Raw genomic sequence first — 21,429 nt, 5'->3', positions numbered from 1 at the left:
CTCTAGTTGATATCATGCCACATGACAAACGATATTGTTTTGCTTTATCATAGAAAAATAAGGATAAACAGATATATTGTTAAAGATTGGTGCAGCGCAGCATCATAAACTCCAGCATGATACAGATGCCCGACATCAGAAAACATCACAAATCCTATCAAGAACATGTCAAACTCATATTTAACTCTGAAAACAAGAGAAGAAATAAGAAGTTATGTTGAAGCCTATTTTTAATACTATTAAGTTGGGCTGTACGATTATGACAAAAACCATAATTGTCGATTATTTCCAGTGATATTGTAATTGCGGTTCATTTTGAATAATAGATTTCATAAAAATGACTTCATGACAACAAGCTGAGAACTCAGTTTCCTTATAGCTGTTTAATGTAATGGGAGAAATATATAAAACATGATATATATTGTATATAAGGTATATATTAAATGAAGTACTTATACATTATGGTAGCATTTCATTCAATAGTTTAATTTATGGTGCTACTGTAATACAGTAACACATTTCTGTACACAAAAAGTTAATTTTTAGATTTATACATTTCAATTTCATATCCAAATTCCATAAACGTGAATTGAGTAATCTTTAATAATAATAATACAAATATATATATATATATATATATATATATATATATATATATATATATATATATATATATATATTAAATAATTATTATTTATTTATTTATTTTATTGTAATTAATTCAAATTTGTTAAACATTACACAATTCAATTGGATGGATTTAAATGCATAAATGTTATAAACAGGCTAAAATATTTCAGTCTAAAAGGACACTTGTTATATAAAATATACACAATTAAAACATTCAGAAAGTTTATTGGTAAATGTGCTTAATTGTCATGAAAATAATTCCACAGTGCAAAAAAAATCTAAAAATAGGCTTCATTTCTTTAGATATAATATAATTGGTAACACTTTACAATAATGTTGTATTTGTTAACATTTGTAAATGCATTCGGTGTCATGAGCTAATATTAGCATTTTTACAGAATTTATTAATATTGGTTTTAATTTATGAAAATAAAGTTCATTGTTAGTTCATAGTGCATCAACCTGTAGTACTACATGTTAAAATTAACACAAACAATTATCAGTAATATTGAATAATATTATTATAAAATATTTTATATTAATATTTTGTAATATTGGTAATATTTCAGTGCTTTAAAATTATTGTTCATTGTTAGTTCATGTTAACAAATGTAGCTAACTAATATTTTAATATTAGTAATATTTATGGAAATTTAATTAAATATTTAGTAATATTAGTAATATTTCAGTTCTTTGAAATTATTGTTCATTGTTGGTTCATATTACAAAAATGTAGCTATCTAATATTATTATATTAGTAATATTTCTAATATTATTATTTAATATTACTCATATTATTATAATGTTTAATAATATTATTTAGTAATAATATTAATATTTATAATATTATTATTAAATACTATTAATATTATTATAACATATTTAGTAATATTTGTAATATTTATAATATTATTATTTAATATTACTCATATTATTACAATGTTTAATAATATTATTTAGTAATAATATTAATATTTATAATATTATTATTAAATACTATTAATATTATTATAACATATTTAGTAATATTGGTAATATTTCTAATATTATTATTTAATATTACTCATATTAATATAATGTTTAATAATATTTAGTAATACTATTAATATGTATAATAATATTATTAAATACTATTCATATTATTATCATGTTTAATAATAATATTTATTAATATAATATTATTATTAAATATTACTAATATTATTATAATGTTTAATAATGTTTAGTAATATTATTAATGTATAATATTACTATTACATATTACTAATATTATTATACTGTTTAATAACATATTTAGTAATATTAGTAATATTTATAACATTATTATTTAATATTACTCATATTATTATAATGCTTAAAAGTGCTGTAAAAGTTTGTTAATTGTTAGTTCATGTTAACAAACACAACCTTATTGTAAATGTTACCGTATAATTTCTCTGTTGATTTAATGTCTTCATGAGATTAACCCAAGTACAATTAATAATAAAAAACCCATATTGAATTCAAGTTTAACCCCAACCCGTCAGATTGTGCTGTTCTATAGTGCTTCATTTAAAGGTATTTAAAAACAAATCACTTAAAATAAGTTACTCAAATGAGGTTGAGCTGTAAACTGTGCTATAAGGTCAAAGGTCATCCAGCAATGAGTCTGGCCACTCCTCTGTGCACCTGTGCTTGTATGGGCCCATATTCCACCTGTTCTCCGTCCACTGTGATGACGCCCGACCGGGTCAACGGCTCCAGTCTCAGAGCTCTCGCCCGCCGGTACACCAAGTGCGGGCAGCCACAGTCCAGGTGTGTGCCGTTCTGCATGGCCCGGAACAGTCTGAGCAAAGTCGGGCGAGAGATACCGGCCGTCACGTAGAACAGGTGAATCAATCCGTCGTCCGCACAAGCGTCCGGAGCCGCCAGCAGATCCTCGCCCAGGTGCGACTGGAACATCGCTATTACCAGGACGAAGTCTTGCTCTTCAACAACCGTCCAATCTTGAGGGACGGGCTGGTCCAGGGGTACGAGAAGATGGTCAACTAGTTGGTCAACCGAGTCCGTTGAGGTTTGTTCAGCATTACTACACTCAGTGCAGTTGTTAGGCGTTTGATTATCAAGAGTCTGTTGTGTTTTCGATGAGGAACCAGGGGTAGTAGAAGACGCAGCCTTAGATTCCGACTCCTCTTCAAAAGGGAGGTATGCCAGTTTGCCCTGGTAGATCCGTAGCGAGGTGATTCGGACCAGCGTGCTCAGTAAAAAGCGATACGCTCCTATAAGTCGGAACTGCTCGCCTCGATGTCTACATCGGCTATGAAGCCCCAGGCGATTGCAAGGAAGGAGAACAGACGACGGCCAGAGGACAATTGGATGGAGATGAGGTCCAGTTTGGAGGTCAGACCCTTACAGAGTACAAACCCACAGCTGAGCAACAGATCTTCACCCCACACTGGAGACGCCCTACAGAGGGAACACACACAGATCTGTTGGTAAACCAGGTCAAAGACAAAACTATATGTTCTATAATATGGTAATAAAGGGGGTCTGGGTATCTCAGCGAGTATTGACGTTGACTATCAATCAAGTCAGGTCTCCTTAGCAACCAAATTGGCCCGGTTGCTAGGGAGGGTAGAGTCACATGTGGTAACCTCCTCGTGTTAACTCATATAAATGTAAAACTAGATCATGTTAAACTCATCTACAGCTGAACACAAACAATGTGGTCAGTTTCATCACTTTGTGAAATTGTTGTTTGTTTACAGTCATGAATATGTAGTTGTGTAATGTACCAGCAGGGGACGCTCGTTTTTCGATAACAAATAACTGTCAAACAAACACTTTATGAGAGAGGGTATGGACAGATTTAACCCATTCATTATTCTTAGTCTATCCTCTGGAGTTTCATCATTTCCTCTGATGAATGTCCTGCTGCTGTCTGGAGTTTCATGAATAGAAATGACTCAATCAGTGTGAGCATGTTTAACCCCTGACCCCTAACCTTTGACCTCTAACCCCATGTCTTCTTTACCAGTTCTAAGTTCGCTGCAGTAATGACTATTCAAAGTTTAGAGAAATAACAAACGGAACCACTTAAACTGCTTTAAATAGGGAAGAACACTCTTGATCCTGGATCAGTGTGTTATGGAGAGTGCTCACCGTGTGTAGTGATGTACAGATGCAGCCAGCGCATTCCCTGAACCTCCGGGCAGAATTCCCACTGGAGTTTGAATGGCCTTTTCCCAATCCTCTCTGTCCATTAGACCGTTAATCACCTACACAACAAACACACACCTCCATAAGCTGACCGGACACACACACATGGACAGAAGCGGTCAGTACACACCTCAAAGAGCAGTCCGTCTCCAGAGAGAATAACTACAGCGCTCCACTGCGTCAGGTCGGCACTCCTCACAAGATCCCGAGCGTGATTCTGACGTTCTGCACAGATCAGACAAGAGAAACAGATTTATGACTGATCTGAAACACAATCTCATGAGCAGCAGCACAAAGAACATCAGCTAATGGACTTTTATTTGAGCACAGATTCTCTCAGGTACATTAACCACAGAGCGCACACACACACATCTCTTATAATAAAGCCACGAGATGCAACAAAAACTTTTACAGCAAAACGATAAACAACACAAAACAGTTACATTTATCATTATGATGTGGCGCTCATTTCTTTTGTCAGGATCAATTCAATTCAAAAACACACAAACAAACACACTCACACACACACTCACACACAAACACACACTCACAAACACACACTAACAAACACACACACAAACACACACTCACAAACACACACTCAAACACACACTCACACACACTCACACACAACACACAAACACACACTCACACACAAACACACTCACACACACACTCACACACAAACACACACTCACACACAAACACACACTCACACACAAACACACTCACACACACACACATACACACACACACACACACACACACACACACACACACACACACACACACACACACCTCACACACACACACACTACACACAAACACACACTCACACACAACACATACACTCACACACACACACTCACATACACACACACTACACACAAACAAACACACTCACACACAAACACACTCTCACACAAACACACTCACACACACACACACACACAAACACACACACACAAACACACACTCACACACAAACACACTCTCACACACAAACACACTCAAACACACTCACACACAAACTCAAACACACACTCACACACAAACACACTCACACACAAACACACACACACACACACAAAAACAAACAAACAAACACACTCACACACAAACACACACACACACACACACACACACACACACACACAAAAACACACAAACAAACACACTACACACAAACACATGCATTGAAATACATAAATAAGGTATTGTTTGTATTGTTGTAGACTGGAAGCTTCTGTCACCAAGACAAATTCCTTGTATGTGTGAGCATACTTGGCAATAAAGCTGATTCTGATTCTGATAAACACACACACACACACACACACACACACACACACACACACACACACACACACACACACACTCACACACACACACACACACACACACACAACAAACACAAACTCACATCCTCCCCCATCGCTCTCTCATCTCTCTCTCACACACTCACTCTCTCTCTCTCTCATCTCTCTCTCTCATCTCTCTCTCTCTCTCTTCTCTCTCTCTCATGTGTAGTAGGTTATTGAGAGTTCATGTTCTCTATGTCAGTCTGTCAGCATCTCTTCCACTGTTGTAGTAATGTACTGCTCTTCTGCTGCTGTTTTCAGTCATATGTCACTAATTGTGTGTTTTATATTTGAGGCTACAAGCTCCATACTGAAACATAACAGAACTGTGAACATGAGTGTAACCGGGCCTATTCGACCCGTTCTGAGCGGAATTCAAACATGTACACATTAGTGTGCATAGTGTTTAACAGCGTGCCGTTTCGTGATAAACCACTCAAATATTATTAAATGTCATATCGGATGAATCTACAGACTGTTCACTCAAACAGGTTTCAGTGTAAAAACTTAATGCGGTTTCTCACCATTGGTTTGGTGGTGTTTCTCCCAAAGGCAAACTCCGCTGTGATCAGCACTATGTTGTTCTGTCACATGAGTTCTGTTGTTCTGTCACTCTGTGCTGTCACCTTTACTGACAGCACAGAGTCTTCTGAACTGAGATCAGTCAGATTAAATTACAGTTTTTTTCAGTCACTAACAAGCGTTTGTCCAACCTGTTGTCACATTATCAAAACTCTAAACACAATTAGCACAGCATCGGTCTTTTGTGGCCATACCATTCACACATTTCATGTCGTTTTCACACAATATGCTGTCAGTGAACACATTTCCACAATGCTTACATTTTCTTAACAGACAAGCTATACCTGATTTATATACACACAGCTGATTTATGTTGGGTAAATTGGGCCAACCACAACTGATTCCAGTCTGGCTTAGACTCAGTGGCAGGGGTTATTTTTTTCTATTACATTGACACTTATACAGTAAAAGGAGAACTTTGAGGAATGATGTTTTTGGAAACAGAAACAGAAAAAGACAAACACTGTAATGTCTGGATGAGGAAGAGTAAGAGCAAGGGGCCCAGGGAGAAGGGCAGGCCCAGTGAGAGATGCAGTGAGAGGTGCATGAGCAGTGAGAGATGCAGTGAGAGATGCAGTGAGAGGAGCAAGAGCAGTGAGAGATGCAGTGAGAGATGCAGTGAGAGGTGCAGGAGCAGTGAGAGATGCAGTGAGAGGAGCAGGAACAGTGAGAGATGCAGTGAGAGATGCAGTGAGAGGATGCAGTGAGACAGTGAGAGATGCAGTGAGAGATGCAGTGAGAGATGCAGTGAGAGGTGCAGGAGCAGTGAGAGATGCAGTGAGAGATGCAGTGAGAGATGCAGTGAGCAGTGAGAGATGCAGTGAGAGGAGCAGGAGCAGTGAGAGATGCAGTGAGTGAGAGGTGCAGGAGCAGTGAGAGATGCAGTGAGAGGAGCAGGAGCAGTGAGAGATGCAGTGAGAGGTGCAGGAGCAGTGAGAGATGCAGTGAGATGCAGTGAGCAGGAGCAGTGAGAGATGCAGTGAGATGATGCAGGAGCAGTGAGAGATGCAGTGAGAGATGCAGTGAGCATGAGATGCAGTGAGAGATGCAGTGAGAGATGCAGTGAGAGATGCAGTGAGAGGTGCAGGAGCAGTGAGAGATGCAGTGAGAGGTGCAGGAGCAGTGAGAGATGCAGTGAGGAGCATGCAGTGAGAGATGCAGTGAGAGGTGCAGGAGCAGTGAGAGATGCAGTGAGAGGTGCAGGAGCAGTGAGAGATGCAGTGAGAGGATGCAGGAGCAGTGAGAGATGCAGTGAGAGATGCAGTGAGATGCAGTGAGGTGCAGGAGCAGTGAGAGATGCAGTGAGAGGTGCAGGAGCAGTGAGAGATGCAGTGAGAGATGCAGTGAGAGGTGCAGGAGCAGTGAGAGATGCAGTGAGAGGTGCAGGAGCAGTGAGAGATGCAGTGAGAGATGCAGTGAGAGGTGCAGGAGCAGTGAGAGATGCAGTGAGAGGTGCAGGAGCAGTGAGAGATGCAGTGAGAGGTGCAGGAGCAGTGAGAGATGCAGTGAGAGATGCAGTGAGAGGAGCAGGAGCAGTGAGAGATGCAGTGAGAGGTGCAGGAGCAGTGAGAGATGCAGTGAGAGGTGCAGGAGCAGTGAGAGATGCAGTGAGAGGTGCAGGAGCAGTGAGAGATGCAGTGAGAGATGCAGTAAGAGGTGCAGGAGCAGTGAGAGATGCAGTGAGAGGTGCAGGAGCAGTGAGAGATGCAGTGAGAGGTGCAGGAGCAGTGAGAGATGCAGTGAGAGGTGCAGGAGCAGTGAGAGATGCAGTGAGAGATGCAGTGAGAGGAGCAAGAGCAGTGAGAGGAGCAGTGAGAGGAGCAGGAGCAGTGAGAGATGCAGTGAGAGGTGCAGGAGCAGTGAGAGGAGCAGTGAGAGGTGCAGTAAGAGGTGCAGGAGCTGTGAGAGACGCAGTGAGAGGTGCAGGAGCAGTGAGAGATGCAGTGAGAGATGCAGGAGCAGTGAGAGATGCAGTGAGAGATGCAGTAATTTTCTGCTTTTTTTAGTTCCCCCCCTTTTTATCTGGGCTTTATGCTGTTGTTTTTTGTTCAGAATACTCTTGTGTGTTTCATGGATATTTTGTTCACTGTAAGCAATACTGTAAAATGTTTTCTGTTCTATCATACCATGTTTCTACTGTACCTCCTGTAGTAAACAGTAAAGGAAAAACGTTGCTTTTTACTGGAATGCTTTTGAATGTGAACATTACTGTACATGTGGACATACAGTTCCCAACCAAGAAATTCAGTGTAAAAACGGTGGATTGCATGTTTTGCATGTAAATACCTGTAAAACTGAAACATAAAAGTCTATGCAGTTTTTGTAATGTCAACAATAGCCAGTATTTTTAAACCTGGTGTACTTTGATTGACTGCATGTACCTTGTGAAGTGAAAACAAGTGTTATTCTTTGACAGAATAATTTCATTTGGAGTCAGATTTCCAGTGTTTTGGTAAAGTTAGTGTGAGCAGAGAAAGATATGTTCTATTTTGAAATGAAGAGTTAGTATGTATTTAACAAAATGTGTTTTGGAGAAGAAAATGATCCATTTGGCCAATTGTGTTTTGTAGGTGTCGAGTCTGTGTTAAGAGTTTAGAAAAAGTATCTGAAGTATGGGTAAGCACTTGTTAGCGATTGAAAAAATTTGTAATTTAAACTATGTGTTGTATATAGCAAAGCCAAAATACAAAGTTATCCAGCATGGGAGGCAGGCATGCTAACAAGGAGGCTAAAGGCTACAGCCCCTAGCATCAGTCGCTAGTGCACCTCTTGAGGCCAGGGGAGTGAGGTTTACACACTGCACAGCTCTCTACCAGCTGACTACCGTTACAGTGTGTGCATCAGATTTATGTGTTGATAGTTTTAGCTGGTTTAAGATGGTCTTCAGATGGATTCCCAACCTGACCAGCTGTAAAGACCCCAAAACCCCTCTAAAACCAGCAAACAGGCCAGGTTGGGAGACCAGCAAACCAGTTAAGGATGGTTTAAGCTGTCTTTCAGCAGGAAGATGATTTATTACTGCCATAATAATACATAATCTCATGCAATTAATCTAAACGAATGATTCATTGGGTGTGTGTGTACGGCCTGATCTCTCTGTATTTGTGAAATGTGTTCACACACAGCTGTGTGTGTGTGTGAGTGCGTGTGTGTGTGTGTGTGTGTGTGTGCATGTGAATGTGTGTGTGTGTGTGTGTTTGTGAATGTGTGAATGTGTGTGTGTGTGTGTGTGGGTGTGAATGTGTGTGTGTGTTTGTGTGTGTGAATGTGTGTGTGTGTGCGTGTGAATGTGTGTGTGTGTGTTTGTGAATGTGTGTGTGTGTGTGAGTATGATTGTGAGTGTGTGTTTGTGTGTGTGAATGTGGGTGTGTGTGTGAGTGTGTGTGTGAGTGTGTATGTGTGTGAGTGAGTGCGTGCATGTGTCTGTGTGCGTGTGAGTGCATGTGTGTGTGTGCATGTGAGTGTGTGTGTGTGAGAGTGTGCATGTGAGTATGTGTGTGTGAGTGTGTGTGTGTGTGTGTGTGTGTGTGTGTGAGTGTGAGTGAGTGCGTGCATGTGTGTGTGTGCATGCGAGTGTGTGTGTGAGTGCGTGCGTGTGTCTGTGTGAGTGCGTGTGAGTGTGTGTGTGCATGCGAGTTTGTGTGTGTGTGTGTGTGTGTGTGTGAGTGTGTGTGTGTGTGTGTGAGTGTGTGTGTGCATGTGAGTTTGTGTGTGTGTGTGTGAGTGTGTGTGCGCGAGTGCATGTGTGTGTGTTGTACAGACCTGTTATGACGAGTGTATGAGGTATATCTGCCTCGGTTAGCATGCGTTGAATGTGCCCATTGTATAGCGCCATTGCTTGGCCCCGCCCACTTTGAGGATTGACCAATACCATCACGCCACATGAATGACGTACCTCTGAGAAGGACACACCTGAGAGAGAGAGAGAGAGAGAGAGAGAGACAGGTAATTCATTATTTGCCACAACTAGGAATGACGTGAGAATTGAGAACATCTGTCATCTTGAAACGATTATTACTAAATAGGTCCAAGTCTTGCACTAAATAGGGAGCAAGGGAGCATCCTATAGCTCTCCTATAACTGTTCTGAGACCAGTGCAGACAGACAGCACACTTGAGGTTAAGTCTTGCACTAAATAGGGAGCATCCTATAGCTCTCCTATAACTGTTCTGAGACCAGTGCAGACAGACAGCACACTGGAGGTTAAGTCATGCACTAAATAGGGAGCAAGGGAGCATCCTATAGCTCTCTATAACTGTTCTGAGACCAGTGCAGACAGACAGCACACTGGAGGTTAAGTCATGCACTAAATAGGGAGCAAGGGAGCATCCTATATCTCTCTATGCAGCTAAGTGTGTTCACTCCTAAAATCTGATCTAAAGTTCAGTTTCAGGCTGCAGATGATGTTTGGACACTCAACATGTTTGACACACTTGGGACAATGATCATCAGTGCATAGATTCACCATTTATAATGGATCATTTTATTATAACATGGTTGATAGTGATTGGACGATACTTAGAATCAGAATAAATTATGCAAATGTCTGATGTAATGTCTGTAACGTCTCAAAAATATGAATCATTTGCATTTAATCATTTGTGACATAAACCCAAAAATAAATATAAATTTTTTATAATAATGGCCACCAACAAATTGTGCACAATAAGAACAGGAATATGAAGTATAAAGGAAGTAAATAGGGTCAGTATTGAATTCATGTTGACTGTAAACATATATTATGTATTTAATTGCCATTATAAATAAAGTTACAGCAAATTGAAGGCACTTGGTGAGTGTTAATTTTGGACTCTGGATTACGATTCAGGAATTGTCAATCTGGTCTCTCTAAAGGCCCAACAGAGCAGATTATGTCGTCCAAAATCATTTTCCAATCTGTGCAGCGAGAGGTTTTAATTGGGTTGTGAAAATGTAATTTGACATCTTTTAAGAGGTTTTCTGTTTCACAAACACAGCAAGAAAAAGACCCTTCAGGATGCAGCGCTAAAGTTTACAAACAGATGCTAAAGAGTTTGTATTTTGATGTAAGTGCATGAAGCTGACAGGTTTGATGTTACAGCAGCATTTGGCCTCAGTTTCTCGAGGGACGGGTGCATGAGTGATCTGGTTCAGCAGGAAGGACTTGTTTACCAGAGAGCGGTTTATGCGTGGGGCTGTTCTAGATGACAGGTGAGATCTTTAACACCCAGTGTGCAAACCCTTCACGGATTATGACAGCAACAGAATTGACAGAATTGAGTGATGAAGCTATTTTAGGATTTAGAAACACCAGGTGAGGAACACCTCACCTCCTCTTCCGGAGGAAAGACGACAGCTTTTATTAACTTTGACAAAAGGCAAACATTGTGAAGCTCCTTTAATTAATGTGGTGTTTCCTCAATAGCAGAGCACCAGTGATTCATGATCAGGTTTGGTTATTTATCATGTACTTGCTCACAAAACACTAAACTATGTACAGGAATAGTCAGAATAGTACAATAGAGTGCAACTGTCTGGTTCAAGTAGTTAAAATCCCATTTATTTTCTCTATAGGGAAACCGATCATTAACAATGAACTTATAAACATTTGAAGACAGAACTACTGTGAACTCTGAGGTTGTTAATCGATATGTTTCAGTCCACATTATTTCAACTTCATTTTAAAAAAGTGTGAAGAACTACACTACCCATAATCCTGAAGAGAGATCCACCAATCAGAGAATCACAGCGAGCAATGTGCAGCAAAAGTGCTTTGCAGCGACCGCATACTCCCATGAATGATGCAGTCGAGTCGCTCTCCCGTTTGTAAATGTCTGAATATTTTGCAGTAAACTTGACTTTATTGTTATTGATTACGTAATTTGCAATGCTTCATGGGATTGTAGTTCATTCCCTCATTAAAGACATGAAGTACACAGTCTTGTACCTTTTTGTCAAATTTGTCAAATTTGTCTTTTTTTTAGCTTCAAATCAAAGTTTGTACTGTTGTGATTCACATTGGAGCTGGTTGCTTTGGTTCATGGCTTACAACATGGCTTAACGACTTTATGAAATCCCTATGGAAAATATGAATGGGAAAAAATGGCTGGAAAAGTGGGCAGGCACTGTTGCCTTACGTTACATGTTTTTTATTATTACGGGGAATATTTTTGACTGTTATGAAATAATTAGGTTTACCTATAGTTGAAGCATGGAGCAGAAAAGTGCAGCTTCTTCTGTTTTGTGATGTTTTTGAACCTGTAACAATAACTTATAAATATTTAAAGACCGACCAACTGGGGCTTGAGTATCTCAGCGAGTAAAGATGCTGACTATAACACCTGGAGTCGTGAGTTTGAATCCAGGGCGTGCTGAGTGACTCCAGTCAGGTCTCCTAAGGAACCAAAATGGCCCGGTTGCTAGGGAGGGTAGAGTCACATGGGGTAACCTCCTCGTGGTCGCTATAATGTGGTTCTCGCTCTTGGTGGGGCGTGTGGTGAGTTGTGTGTGGATGCTGCGGGGAATAGCGTGAAGCCTTCACACACGCTACTTCTCCACGGTAATGTGCTCAACAAGTCACATGATAAGATGCGCTGATTGACGGTTTCAGACATGGAGGCAACTGAGATTCATCCTCCGCCACCCGGATTGAGGCGAGTCACTACGTCACCACGAGGACTTAGAGCGCATTGGGAATTGGGCATTACAGATTGGGGGAAAAAAATATAAATTAATTGATCATATTCTAAAGTATATTTTACTTGGCAAAGTATATTTAATTTATAGTGATTATTATTATTAATAATAAATGTAATTAGTAGGGCTGTCAATTGCTTAAAATTGTTAATCGAAGAAATTACATGAATTGATCGAATTTGTCCCAATTAATTTATTATTTAATTAATTATTTTGGAGTATTGCTTACTGCCCCCTGCTGAAAACAGGTGGTAGGAATATTTTATATTATGGTCCAAATACATGATTAATTACGATAATTTTTGCCGACTCACATGGAAATTAGAATTAATCAGCTCCATTACAAAGATTTCCCCCCAAAATAAATGCAAAAAATTCAAGAAAAAGCCACTGATTCCATTCGGGGCTGCTTATTGCTTGAGTAAATGATCTCAGGTCACTTCCTGTGGATTTAATCTTCAAACAATGAGTAGCAGACGGTTCTATCACCTCCCAGAATCCCCCATTGAGACAGACAGGGCTGCAGTTAGCTTCTGAGGGTGCTGTGCCCAGCCAGCGCACATACACTGATGAATGCCACCTTTCAGAGAGAAGCTGGCACAGCAAAGAAACCCTGCTCTCACCCGCCAGCACACAACAGCTCTCTGTCACGGCAAAACACACACCAGGATGAGGATTCATTCATTCACACATCCACACACACACACATACTCTGAGTTTCTGAGACTGAATAAACCCCCACAGCGATCATTATCACTGATCTCAGAATGAGACGGATTAAAATGCGAAGATAAAATGAAAGATTTACCCTAACGAACTCTAATTAGCACTCTAGCGCTCTTTCAAAGTGTCATTACCGGGAACCACACAGCCTTGAAATTAAACTTCAGACAATTTTTAAATCTTACACTCGGTAAAACACTGCCATTGTTCACTAAAGAGCAACAATAATAACCGTGCAAAGACTTTCACCTCTACATAGCGCTATAGTGCATGACTTATTTTAACGTTTGCATTACATGATCAACTACATTTACAAGCTTGTTTGAGTCTGATGAAATGTGGCTCAACTGAAGAGCGTTGCACTTGTGATATAAAGGCAGGGTTAGGATAGGGTACGAGTCTTGAGGAGCACACATGTCGACACATTACATTTACATTTATGCATTTGGCAGACGCTTTTATCCAAAGCGACTTACAGTGCAGTTATTACAGGGACAATCCCCCCGGAGCAACCAGGAGTTAAGTGTCTTGCTCAAGGGCCCAACAGTGGCATCTTGGTGGTGCTGGGTTTGAACCCCCGACCTTCTGGTCAATAACCCTGAGCCTCAACCACTGAGCCGCCAATGCCCTCCACTTGGCTGAAAGTGTCATAGAAGCACCACAAAATGACATGCTTGTGTTTTTCGTCACACATTTGCATTTGGTGTCCATCGTTACGGCCCGGCCAATGCCTGATTCATGACGGGGAAACCTCCGGCCTGACTTACACCCCCACTACCTTCATGGAGGGGAGGTGTTGGCCTTTTGGCCATCCTTCCACTGGCTGGTCTTCCCCGCCTCCTGGAAATCTGAGTAGTATGAGGGGAGAGGGAAAGAGCAAGCGGGAGAGACATAGAGAGGGAGAGAGAGAGAGAGAGAAAGGAGAAAGAAAACCTGGCTCCCCAGTCCCCGAACATGCTGTCAACTGGTTTTAGTCAGCTAGTCAGCTGTGCAGCGGTGCTCCGTGATGCCAAGCGATGGCACTGGACCTCGTGTCCTGGTGGACGGCAGTGGGCTCTTCTGCCTCCCGGAAGATGTCAAAGGCTCCTCCGCCCCCTGGCAGCCGGCAGCGGCTCCTTCGTCTCCTGGCAGCCAGCAGCAGGATCCTCCGCCTCCAGGCAGATTTCAGCAGCTCCTCCACCTCCTGGCAGCTGCAGACAGCTCCTCCGCTTCCTGGCGGACCGCAGCGGCTCCTCTTCCCCATGGCGGCTGGCAGCAGCAGGATCCTCCGCCTCCTGACAGCTGCAGACAGCTCCTCCATCTCCTGGCGGACAGCAGCGGCTGCTCTGCCCCATGGCGGCTGGCAGCAGCTCCTTCGCTTCCTGGCGGATGGCAGCGCCTCATCCGCCTTCTGGCAAACCGCTCCAGTGCCACATGACCATACCTCCTCGCCGTCGTGACCCTCCATCAGCAGCAAGGGCTCTCCGACAGCGCATCCCTCCTCCTTCCCGGGTATTGGCACCAATGGAACGGATTCACAAGATGGGCAAGTAGGAGCAGTAACTGTCTGAGCAGTCAACGTAAATGTTTAATAACACAACAGAACTTAAACATAACATAAAACTGACACACACACACAACTTTGTGCATCTGTCTCTCTCTCTCGAACTGGCGTCCCCGGCTCCATTATATCCCCATCTGGGCTGATTGGGCTGATTCAGCACCGGGTGTCCATCGTTCGGCCCAACCAAGCCCTCCTCCTCATCACAGTATCATTTTAAATTATGACTCTCAGCTGAAACGGCTGAAAAATCACAAAACAACTTGAGTCAAAAATGAACCTGTTGTCTTACTTTTACCGTTTTAGAAGCAGAATGATCAATTATTAGCGTGTCTTTGAGTGATGAATTTGTCATCACTATGAGTGATGAATTTGCCAACAACGCCAGAGCTCGAAACATCATTCAACAGCTGAAACGACATCTTTTACAGTCAAGAGCCCCAGAGTTATTGACAGATGAAGAAAGACATCCATTCTTTGAGTTAAAATCTATTTGACCTGGTCTTAAATGCTGAATAAAATGCAAAACATTCATCGTGAAATTACGAAATTACTTTTATGCAGGAGAGGTACACATATGAAAGAAAACAATGGCAAATTATATCTCTAATATCTCAGCTGGTTCTCCTAGACAGCAATGAGATTAAATGGAGCGCAAATAGAGACTTCGCTTCTCAGATGATTCTCCTGAAATGCTACAGGGGTTTGCCAGAACTCTCGGTAAGGGCAGTCCTAATGGCTCTTGTTTGTGTTGTTGACTTGTTTGACCCTGAGTTCAGCTGGAAACTCTCTCTCTCTGTGGGGACGAAGATAATGTCACCTGCTCATGGTCTCACAGATGCTTCTGGGTGGTTGTTAGGTGATTTTTAGGGTGTTCTGGGGGATTACTAGGTTGTTTTGAGGTTCTTAGGTGATTGCTAGGGCATACTTTGGGTTGTTAGGTGGTTGCTATGCTGTTCTAGGTGGTTGCTAGGCCATTGCTTGTGGTTTCTAGGATGTTCTGGGTGGTTGCTAGGGTGTTTTGGTTGGTTGCTAAGGCATTGCTATGTGGTTACTAGGTTGTTTTGGGTGGTTGCTAGGTGATTGTCAGGGTGTTCTGGTGGATTACTATGTTCTTTTGGGAGTTGTGGATGATTACTAGAGTATTTTTGGGGTTGTTGGTTGATTTCTAGGCTGTTCTAGTTGGATGCTAGGGGATTAATATGTGGTTTCTAGGGTGTTCTGGGTGATTAGTAGGGCATTCTTGGGGTTGTTAGGTTGTTGCTATGGTGTATTTTTTGATTGCTAAGGCATTGCTAGGTGGTTGCTAGTGTGTTGTTTATTGTTAGGGTGTTCTGGTGGATTACTGGGGTTGTTAGGTGGTTGCTAAGGTGTTGTGGATGATTACTAGAGTATTTTTTGGGGTTGTTATGTGGTTTCTAGGCTGTTCTGGGTGGATGCTAGGGCATTATTGCGATTGTTAGGTGTTTTCAAGGATGTTCTTGGTGGTTGCTTAGTGGTTGCTAGGATGTTGTGGCTGATTACAATGGTGTCCTTGTGGTTTTTAGGTGATTGTTAGGATATTCTGAGTGGGTTAGAGGGTGTTCTAGATGATTACTATGGTGTACTTGGGGTTATTAGGTCGTTGCTATGGTGTTTTATTTAGTTGCTAATGCATTGCTAGGTGGTTCTGTGGTGTTCATATAATCCAACACTTATAAATACATAAAATAAGATAAAGAAGATAAATAATCAAAGAAATAAAAATAAAAATAATCATGGGTCAGGAAAGTTCTCTGTATATAAGAAAGCATATGCACTTTTTGTTTTTATTATTAATAACTCAAAAAGCTAGGGGGGCCCCAGAATCTCCACGAACCCCCTTAGGTGGTTATAGGTGGTTGCTAGGTTGTTCTGGGTGGTTATTAATGGTTATTAAGTTTCTTATTGGTTGCTTGGGAGTTGTGGGTGATTACTACAGTGTTCATAGGGTTGTTATATGGTTGCTTAGCTGTTTTGGGTGGTTGCAAGGATGTTCTGGGTAATTACTAGGTTGTTCTTGGTGATGTTAGGTGGTTGCTAGGTTGTTCTGTATGGTTGCTAGGTTATTGTTAGGGTGTTCTGGTGGATTACTACATTGTTTATAGGGTTGCTAAGTGGTTTCTAGGATGTACTGGGTGGTTGCTTCTTGGTTGCTAGGGTGTTTTGCCTGATTACTAGAGTGTTCATGGGGTTGTTAGGTGTTTGCTAGGGTTTTTATGGGTGGTTGCTAGGGTGTTTCTAGGTGGTTTCTAGGGTGTTCTGTGTGGTTACTAGGGTGTTCTTGGGGTTGTTAGGTGGTTACTTCTAGATGTATGATGGGGCATTGCTAGGTGGATGTTAGTGTCTTATGAATGGTTGCTATGGCATTGCTAGTTAGTTGCTAGTGTGTTCAGGGTGGTTGTTAGGTGACTGTTAGCGTGTTCTGGGGATTACTAGGTTGTTTTGGGGTTGTTAGGTGGTTGTTAGGATGCTCTGGGTGGTTACTAGGGTGTTCTGGGTGGTTGCTACAGTAGGTGATTGTTAGGTTGTTCTAGTTTAACACTTTGGGGTTAGTTCAATTTATTAACACTAACTATGAGCAATTGACTCATCAAACAGCACTAATTAACTGACTGATGTGGATACCGTCAGTAATATGTGTGTGTGTGTGTGTTTGAGCAGAAAATCTGAATATTAGTAATGGATCATTGGCAATATTACTGATGTTAAACACATAACAAACATAATCAATCACAAATGAAAGCCTCAAAACAAGATAAACGGAAACCACAGCTTGTTCATGAATAATAATTAAGTGAATGGGATGTAATTAAACGATCAGCTGGATTACATGCATGTGTCATCATTGAGTATAAGCATGTGTGTGTGTGTGTGTGTGTTTAATACAATCTTAAACTGCATCAAAGCAATCTGTCAGCATGTCATATCTATATGTCCATATCCATATCTACAGCATTATATTACACACGCAATAACACAACACTGTTTTAGAGTACAGCCAAACGCCACAGTAAACAGAGAACATGTCACGCTTCTGGGATTGTGATCAGATGTGACCTGACAGGATCAAGACACAAAGAAAGAGGTCAAGTGTCAAAGGCCACCACAGCCATCGGAGATGAAACCCTAGGGGATCTTTCAGCATTCAGAGAAAGAAACGATAGATCCACACTCACACACACTCCTGTCAAGAACATGCCCAGGTCACGTTTCACTCTTATATCAACAGGAAGATTTTGAGGTAAAATGTGACTCTCTAAGACATGTTTTCACCCTGAGGGTATTTTCTTATTTTGACAGAGAAAGACACACTCACACACACAGAAATACACACTTCCTCATGGGAACACGTTGCTGAGCAGAGACGTCTCAATTCACAGTTGACGAGCAGCCAGTCTTTGCACTGCACCAGCAGAATGAACTCTGATCCACTTCTGGAATAACTGCAACTAATTTAGCATACATTTCCTAAAGCATGCTTCACAGCGCACATTATAACACTCATGAACTCTAGAACTATAACACATTAGAGATCGGGGGTTTAAGACCTCTTGTTGTTCTGGGTGGTTGCTAAGTTGTTCTGGGTGGTTGATAGGTGTTCTGGGTGGTTGCTTGTGTATTCAGGGTGGTTTCTAGGGTGTTGTGGGAGGGTACTAGGGTGTTCAGGGCAGTTGCTATGGTGTTTTGGGCAGTTGCTAGTGCATCGTGGATGGTTGCTAGAGTGTTTGTGTGGTTTCTAGGGTGTTTAGGTGGTTTCAAGGGTGTTTTAGGCAGTTGCTAGGTGTTCTGAGTGGTTGCTAAAGTATTCTGGGCAGTTGCTAGGGTTCTCTGGGTGGTTGTTTGTGTATTCAGGGCAGTTTCTATGGTGTTGTGGGTGATTGCTAGGAGTTCAGTGTGGTATCTATGGTGTTCTTGGTGTTCTGTGCCATTGTTAAGATGTTCTGTGTGGCTGGTAAGATATTCTGGGTGGTTGCTAAGGTGTTCTGGGCAGTTGCTAAGGAGTTCTGTGTGGTTGCTTGGGTATTCTGGGTGATTCCTAGGGTGTGGTTGGTAGGGTATTTTGTGCAGTTGCTAGGGTGTTTTGTGTGGCTGCTAAGATATTCTGGGTGGTTGCTTAAGGTGTTCTGAGCAGTTGATTGGGTATTCTGGGTGGTTGCTAGGGTTTTGTGGGTGGTTACTAGGGTGTTTTGGGTGGTCGGTAGGGTGTTTTGGGCAGTTGCTAGGGTGCTGTGGGTGGATGCTAGGGTGTTCAGAGTGGTTGGTAGGGTGTTTTGGGCAGTTGCTAGGGTGTTGTGGGTAGTTGCTAGGTTGTTCTGGGTGGTTGGTAGGGTGTTTTGGGCAGTTGCTAGGGTGCTGTGGGTGGATGCTAGGGTGTTCAAAGTGGTTGGTAGGATGTTTTGGGCAGTTGCTAGGGTATTTTGGGCAGTTGCTAGGGTGTTCTGGGCGGTTGCTAGGGTGTTTTTGTATACTGGCCACCCTCGGGTCTCTATGACAGTCTCTAAAAAATTACTCGGGTCCCTCTTTCAATGTAAGTCTATGGGATTTATTGCCATAAATCTATAAACTTAGTTAAGTAACAGCACACTTCTCCCCAGCAAGTAGGTTACACACTGAAGTTTAATACGGTAAGTGATCTTAATGCATCTCAGCTTTTCAAAAGTCGAGTAAATCAAATTTTACTGTCATCAAATGAACAAAGCAGGCAGATTAATGAAAGCTCCTTCCCAATACAGAGATCATCACAGCTCTGTGTCACATACAGGAAAAACTCTTAGAAAATGAATGTATTGTGTTAAATAGTGTATTAACATCTGCTGTGGATCAAGCTCATAAATGACACATATGAAGTATGACTGAGCCAGTAAGTTGTAAATACCATGCTGTGCCCGCAGCACTCATACGCCTATATGACATCAGAAACAGGCATTTCAGGGCCCCATGCCGAAATACTTGTTCTTTTAGAAGTACAACTGTCAGAAGAGACTGTCATCTAGCAGGTCAAAATAGTTCTCACCAGAAATGTGATTTAAATACTGTAGATGCTTCAACATTTCCGCCCTGACAAACAGTGAGAAACACGTCACGGGTGAAAATGCTACTTTTGTTTTGTACTGTATTTGTTAGTGATATTCATACAAGTTGTAATTTAGGTTTGATCTTTAATGTTTTTGATTCTTTTATAAGTTTGTTTCTCACCGTGTGCGTGTCCGGTGCAGCGCGCGCTGTTGTTTTGCAAGGCGCGCGCCCACCGCTCCGCCTCGCGCAGGTTCGAGTCGCGCACATCATCATCGTGATCATCATTCGCGTCGAGCGCGAGGCAAAAGCGACGCTCCTCTCTCTGCCGGACCGGACCCCAACCCATCCACCGGCGCCGGTACGGGTAGAAATACGCGCACAGGTACGCGCCGTGGTCCTCTCCGCGGTGCGCGCGGCTCCCAAGGCAGTCACGCATGTCCAGACGCTCCGTGTCCCGGGATGATGAAGCGGGAGAGGTGATCCTCTGGACCGTCAGGCAGCTGTCCGACAGACTCAGCGCGTATGTGACTCGTCCGGTCTCCGCGTCCGTGAAGAGCCTGTGCATGAGCGCCCCATTATGACGCGACGCGTCCGGTTCATCCATCCCGTGACGGGACAGTGCTGCAGTGAGTGTGCGAGCTGCCGCGGGACGCCCTTTAAACAGATGAAAGAGAGAGAGAGAGTTGAAAGGTCTCTCCCTAGTGACAGCAGAGCGGCATGACATTGAAATAACCGAGACAAACAGTCTGGTCCCATCATGCTCAGGGGCGGGTTTACGATTACTGAGGCCCCAAGCAATAGAATTGTCTCAAGGTATGTGTAGGATTGTCCACATTCCAATTTGGGGTTGTATTGTGTTAAAAGCAGAGGACAAATTAACAATTAAAGGTCTAGCATAAGCCCCATTTCCTCCAAGTGTTTAACCAGTACAGCAGGGTGACTGTAGCATCCTGTACTCCTCTGTGTGTCCTATAGGCAAACTGCCTGTGGTCACGTGCACGCTCAGTTCTGACCTCACTAGTGTTTCCAGGATTGCCATTTAAATCGATGTCAGAGCAATTGGTCTAAAATCATTAAGAGTTTTGGTGCAGCTTGATTTAGAATTTTCGAACATTTTGAATCTCAGCTGCCTCCGCGTCTGAGACCGTCAATCCGTGCATCTTATCACGTGACTTGTTGAGCGCGTTGCCGTGGAAACATAGTGCGTGTGGAGGCTTCGGGCTATTCTCTGCGGCATCCACGCACAACTCAACAACACGCCCCACCGAGAGCGAGAACCACATTATAGGGACCACGAGGAGGTTACCCCATGTGACTCTACCCACCCTAGCAACCGGGCCAATTTGGTTGCTTAGGAGACCTGACTGGAGTCACTCAGCACGCCCTGGATTCAAACTCGTGACTACAGGTGTGTAAACCAGAAGTTCTTATTAACTTGACACAGTGTCTAAAAACGAGACTCTGAAGAAACTGTGAGGCACGGTGCAGCAGTCAAAGACGTTCGTCCAGACGCGTGTTAACACAGGAAAACTGTGGAAAAACAGAGCAGACGCATGCAAAAAAACACGTTCGGTGTGAACGGCCCCTCATCTGTCCGCGCAGTGTCTGTGAGTGAGAGTGCGTGGGCAAAACAAGTTCGTAAGGCCTGTGTATTTTTTCTAAAGTTACAAACCCAAAGTTCTACTT

At 42.2% G+C, this 21,429-nt stretch overlaps 1 protein-coding gene across 1 annotated transcript; it reads right to left on the bottom strand.

The window, feature by feature from the left end:
* Positions 1 to 2,001: 2,001 nt before the first annotated feature.
* Positions 2,002 to 20,793, bottom strand: LOC127652427 (sphingosine kinase 1-like). The gene is given in 6 exon segments (XM_052138583.1): positions 2,002 to 2,909; positions 2,912 to 3,075; positions 3,772 to 3,887; positions 3,959 to 4,053; positions 9,531 to 9,680; positions 19,924 to 20,793. Coding segments are annotated over 6 exon segments (1,716 nt in total). The 5' UTR covers positions 20,468 to 20,793; the 3' UTR covers positions 2,002 to 2,262.
* Positions 20,794 to 21,429: the final 636 nt, after the last annotated feature.

This window comes from Xyrauchen texanus, chromosome 12 (genome assembly GCF_025860055.1).
Source record: "Xyrauchen texanus isolate HMW12.3.18 chromosome 12, RBS_HiC_50CHRs, whole genome shotgun sequence".
Lineage (NCBI taxonomy): Eukaryota > Metazoa > Chordata > Actinopteri > Cypriniformes > Catostomidae > Xyrauchen > Xyrauchen texanus.
This window is presented reverse-complemented; position numbering and strand designations above follow the sequence as displayed.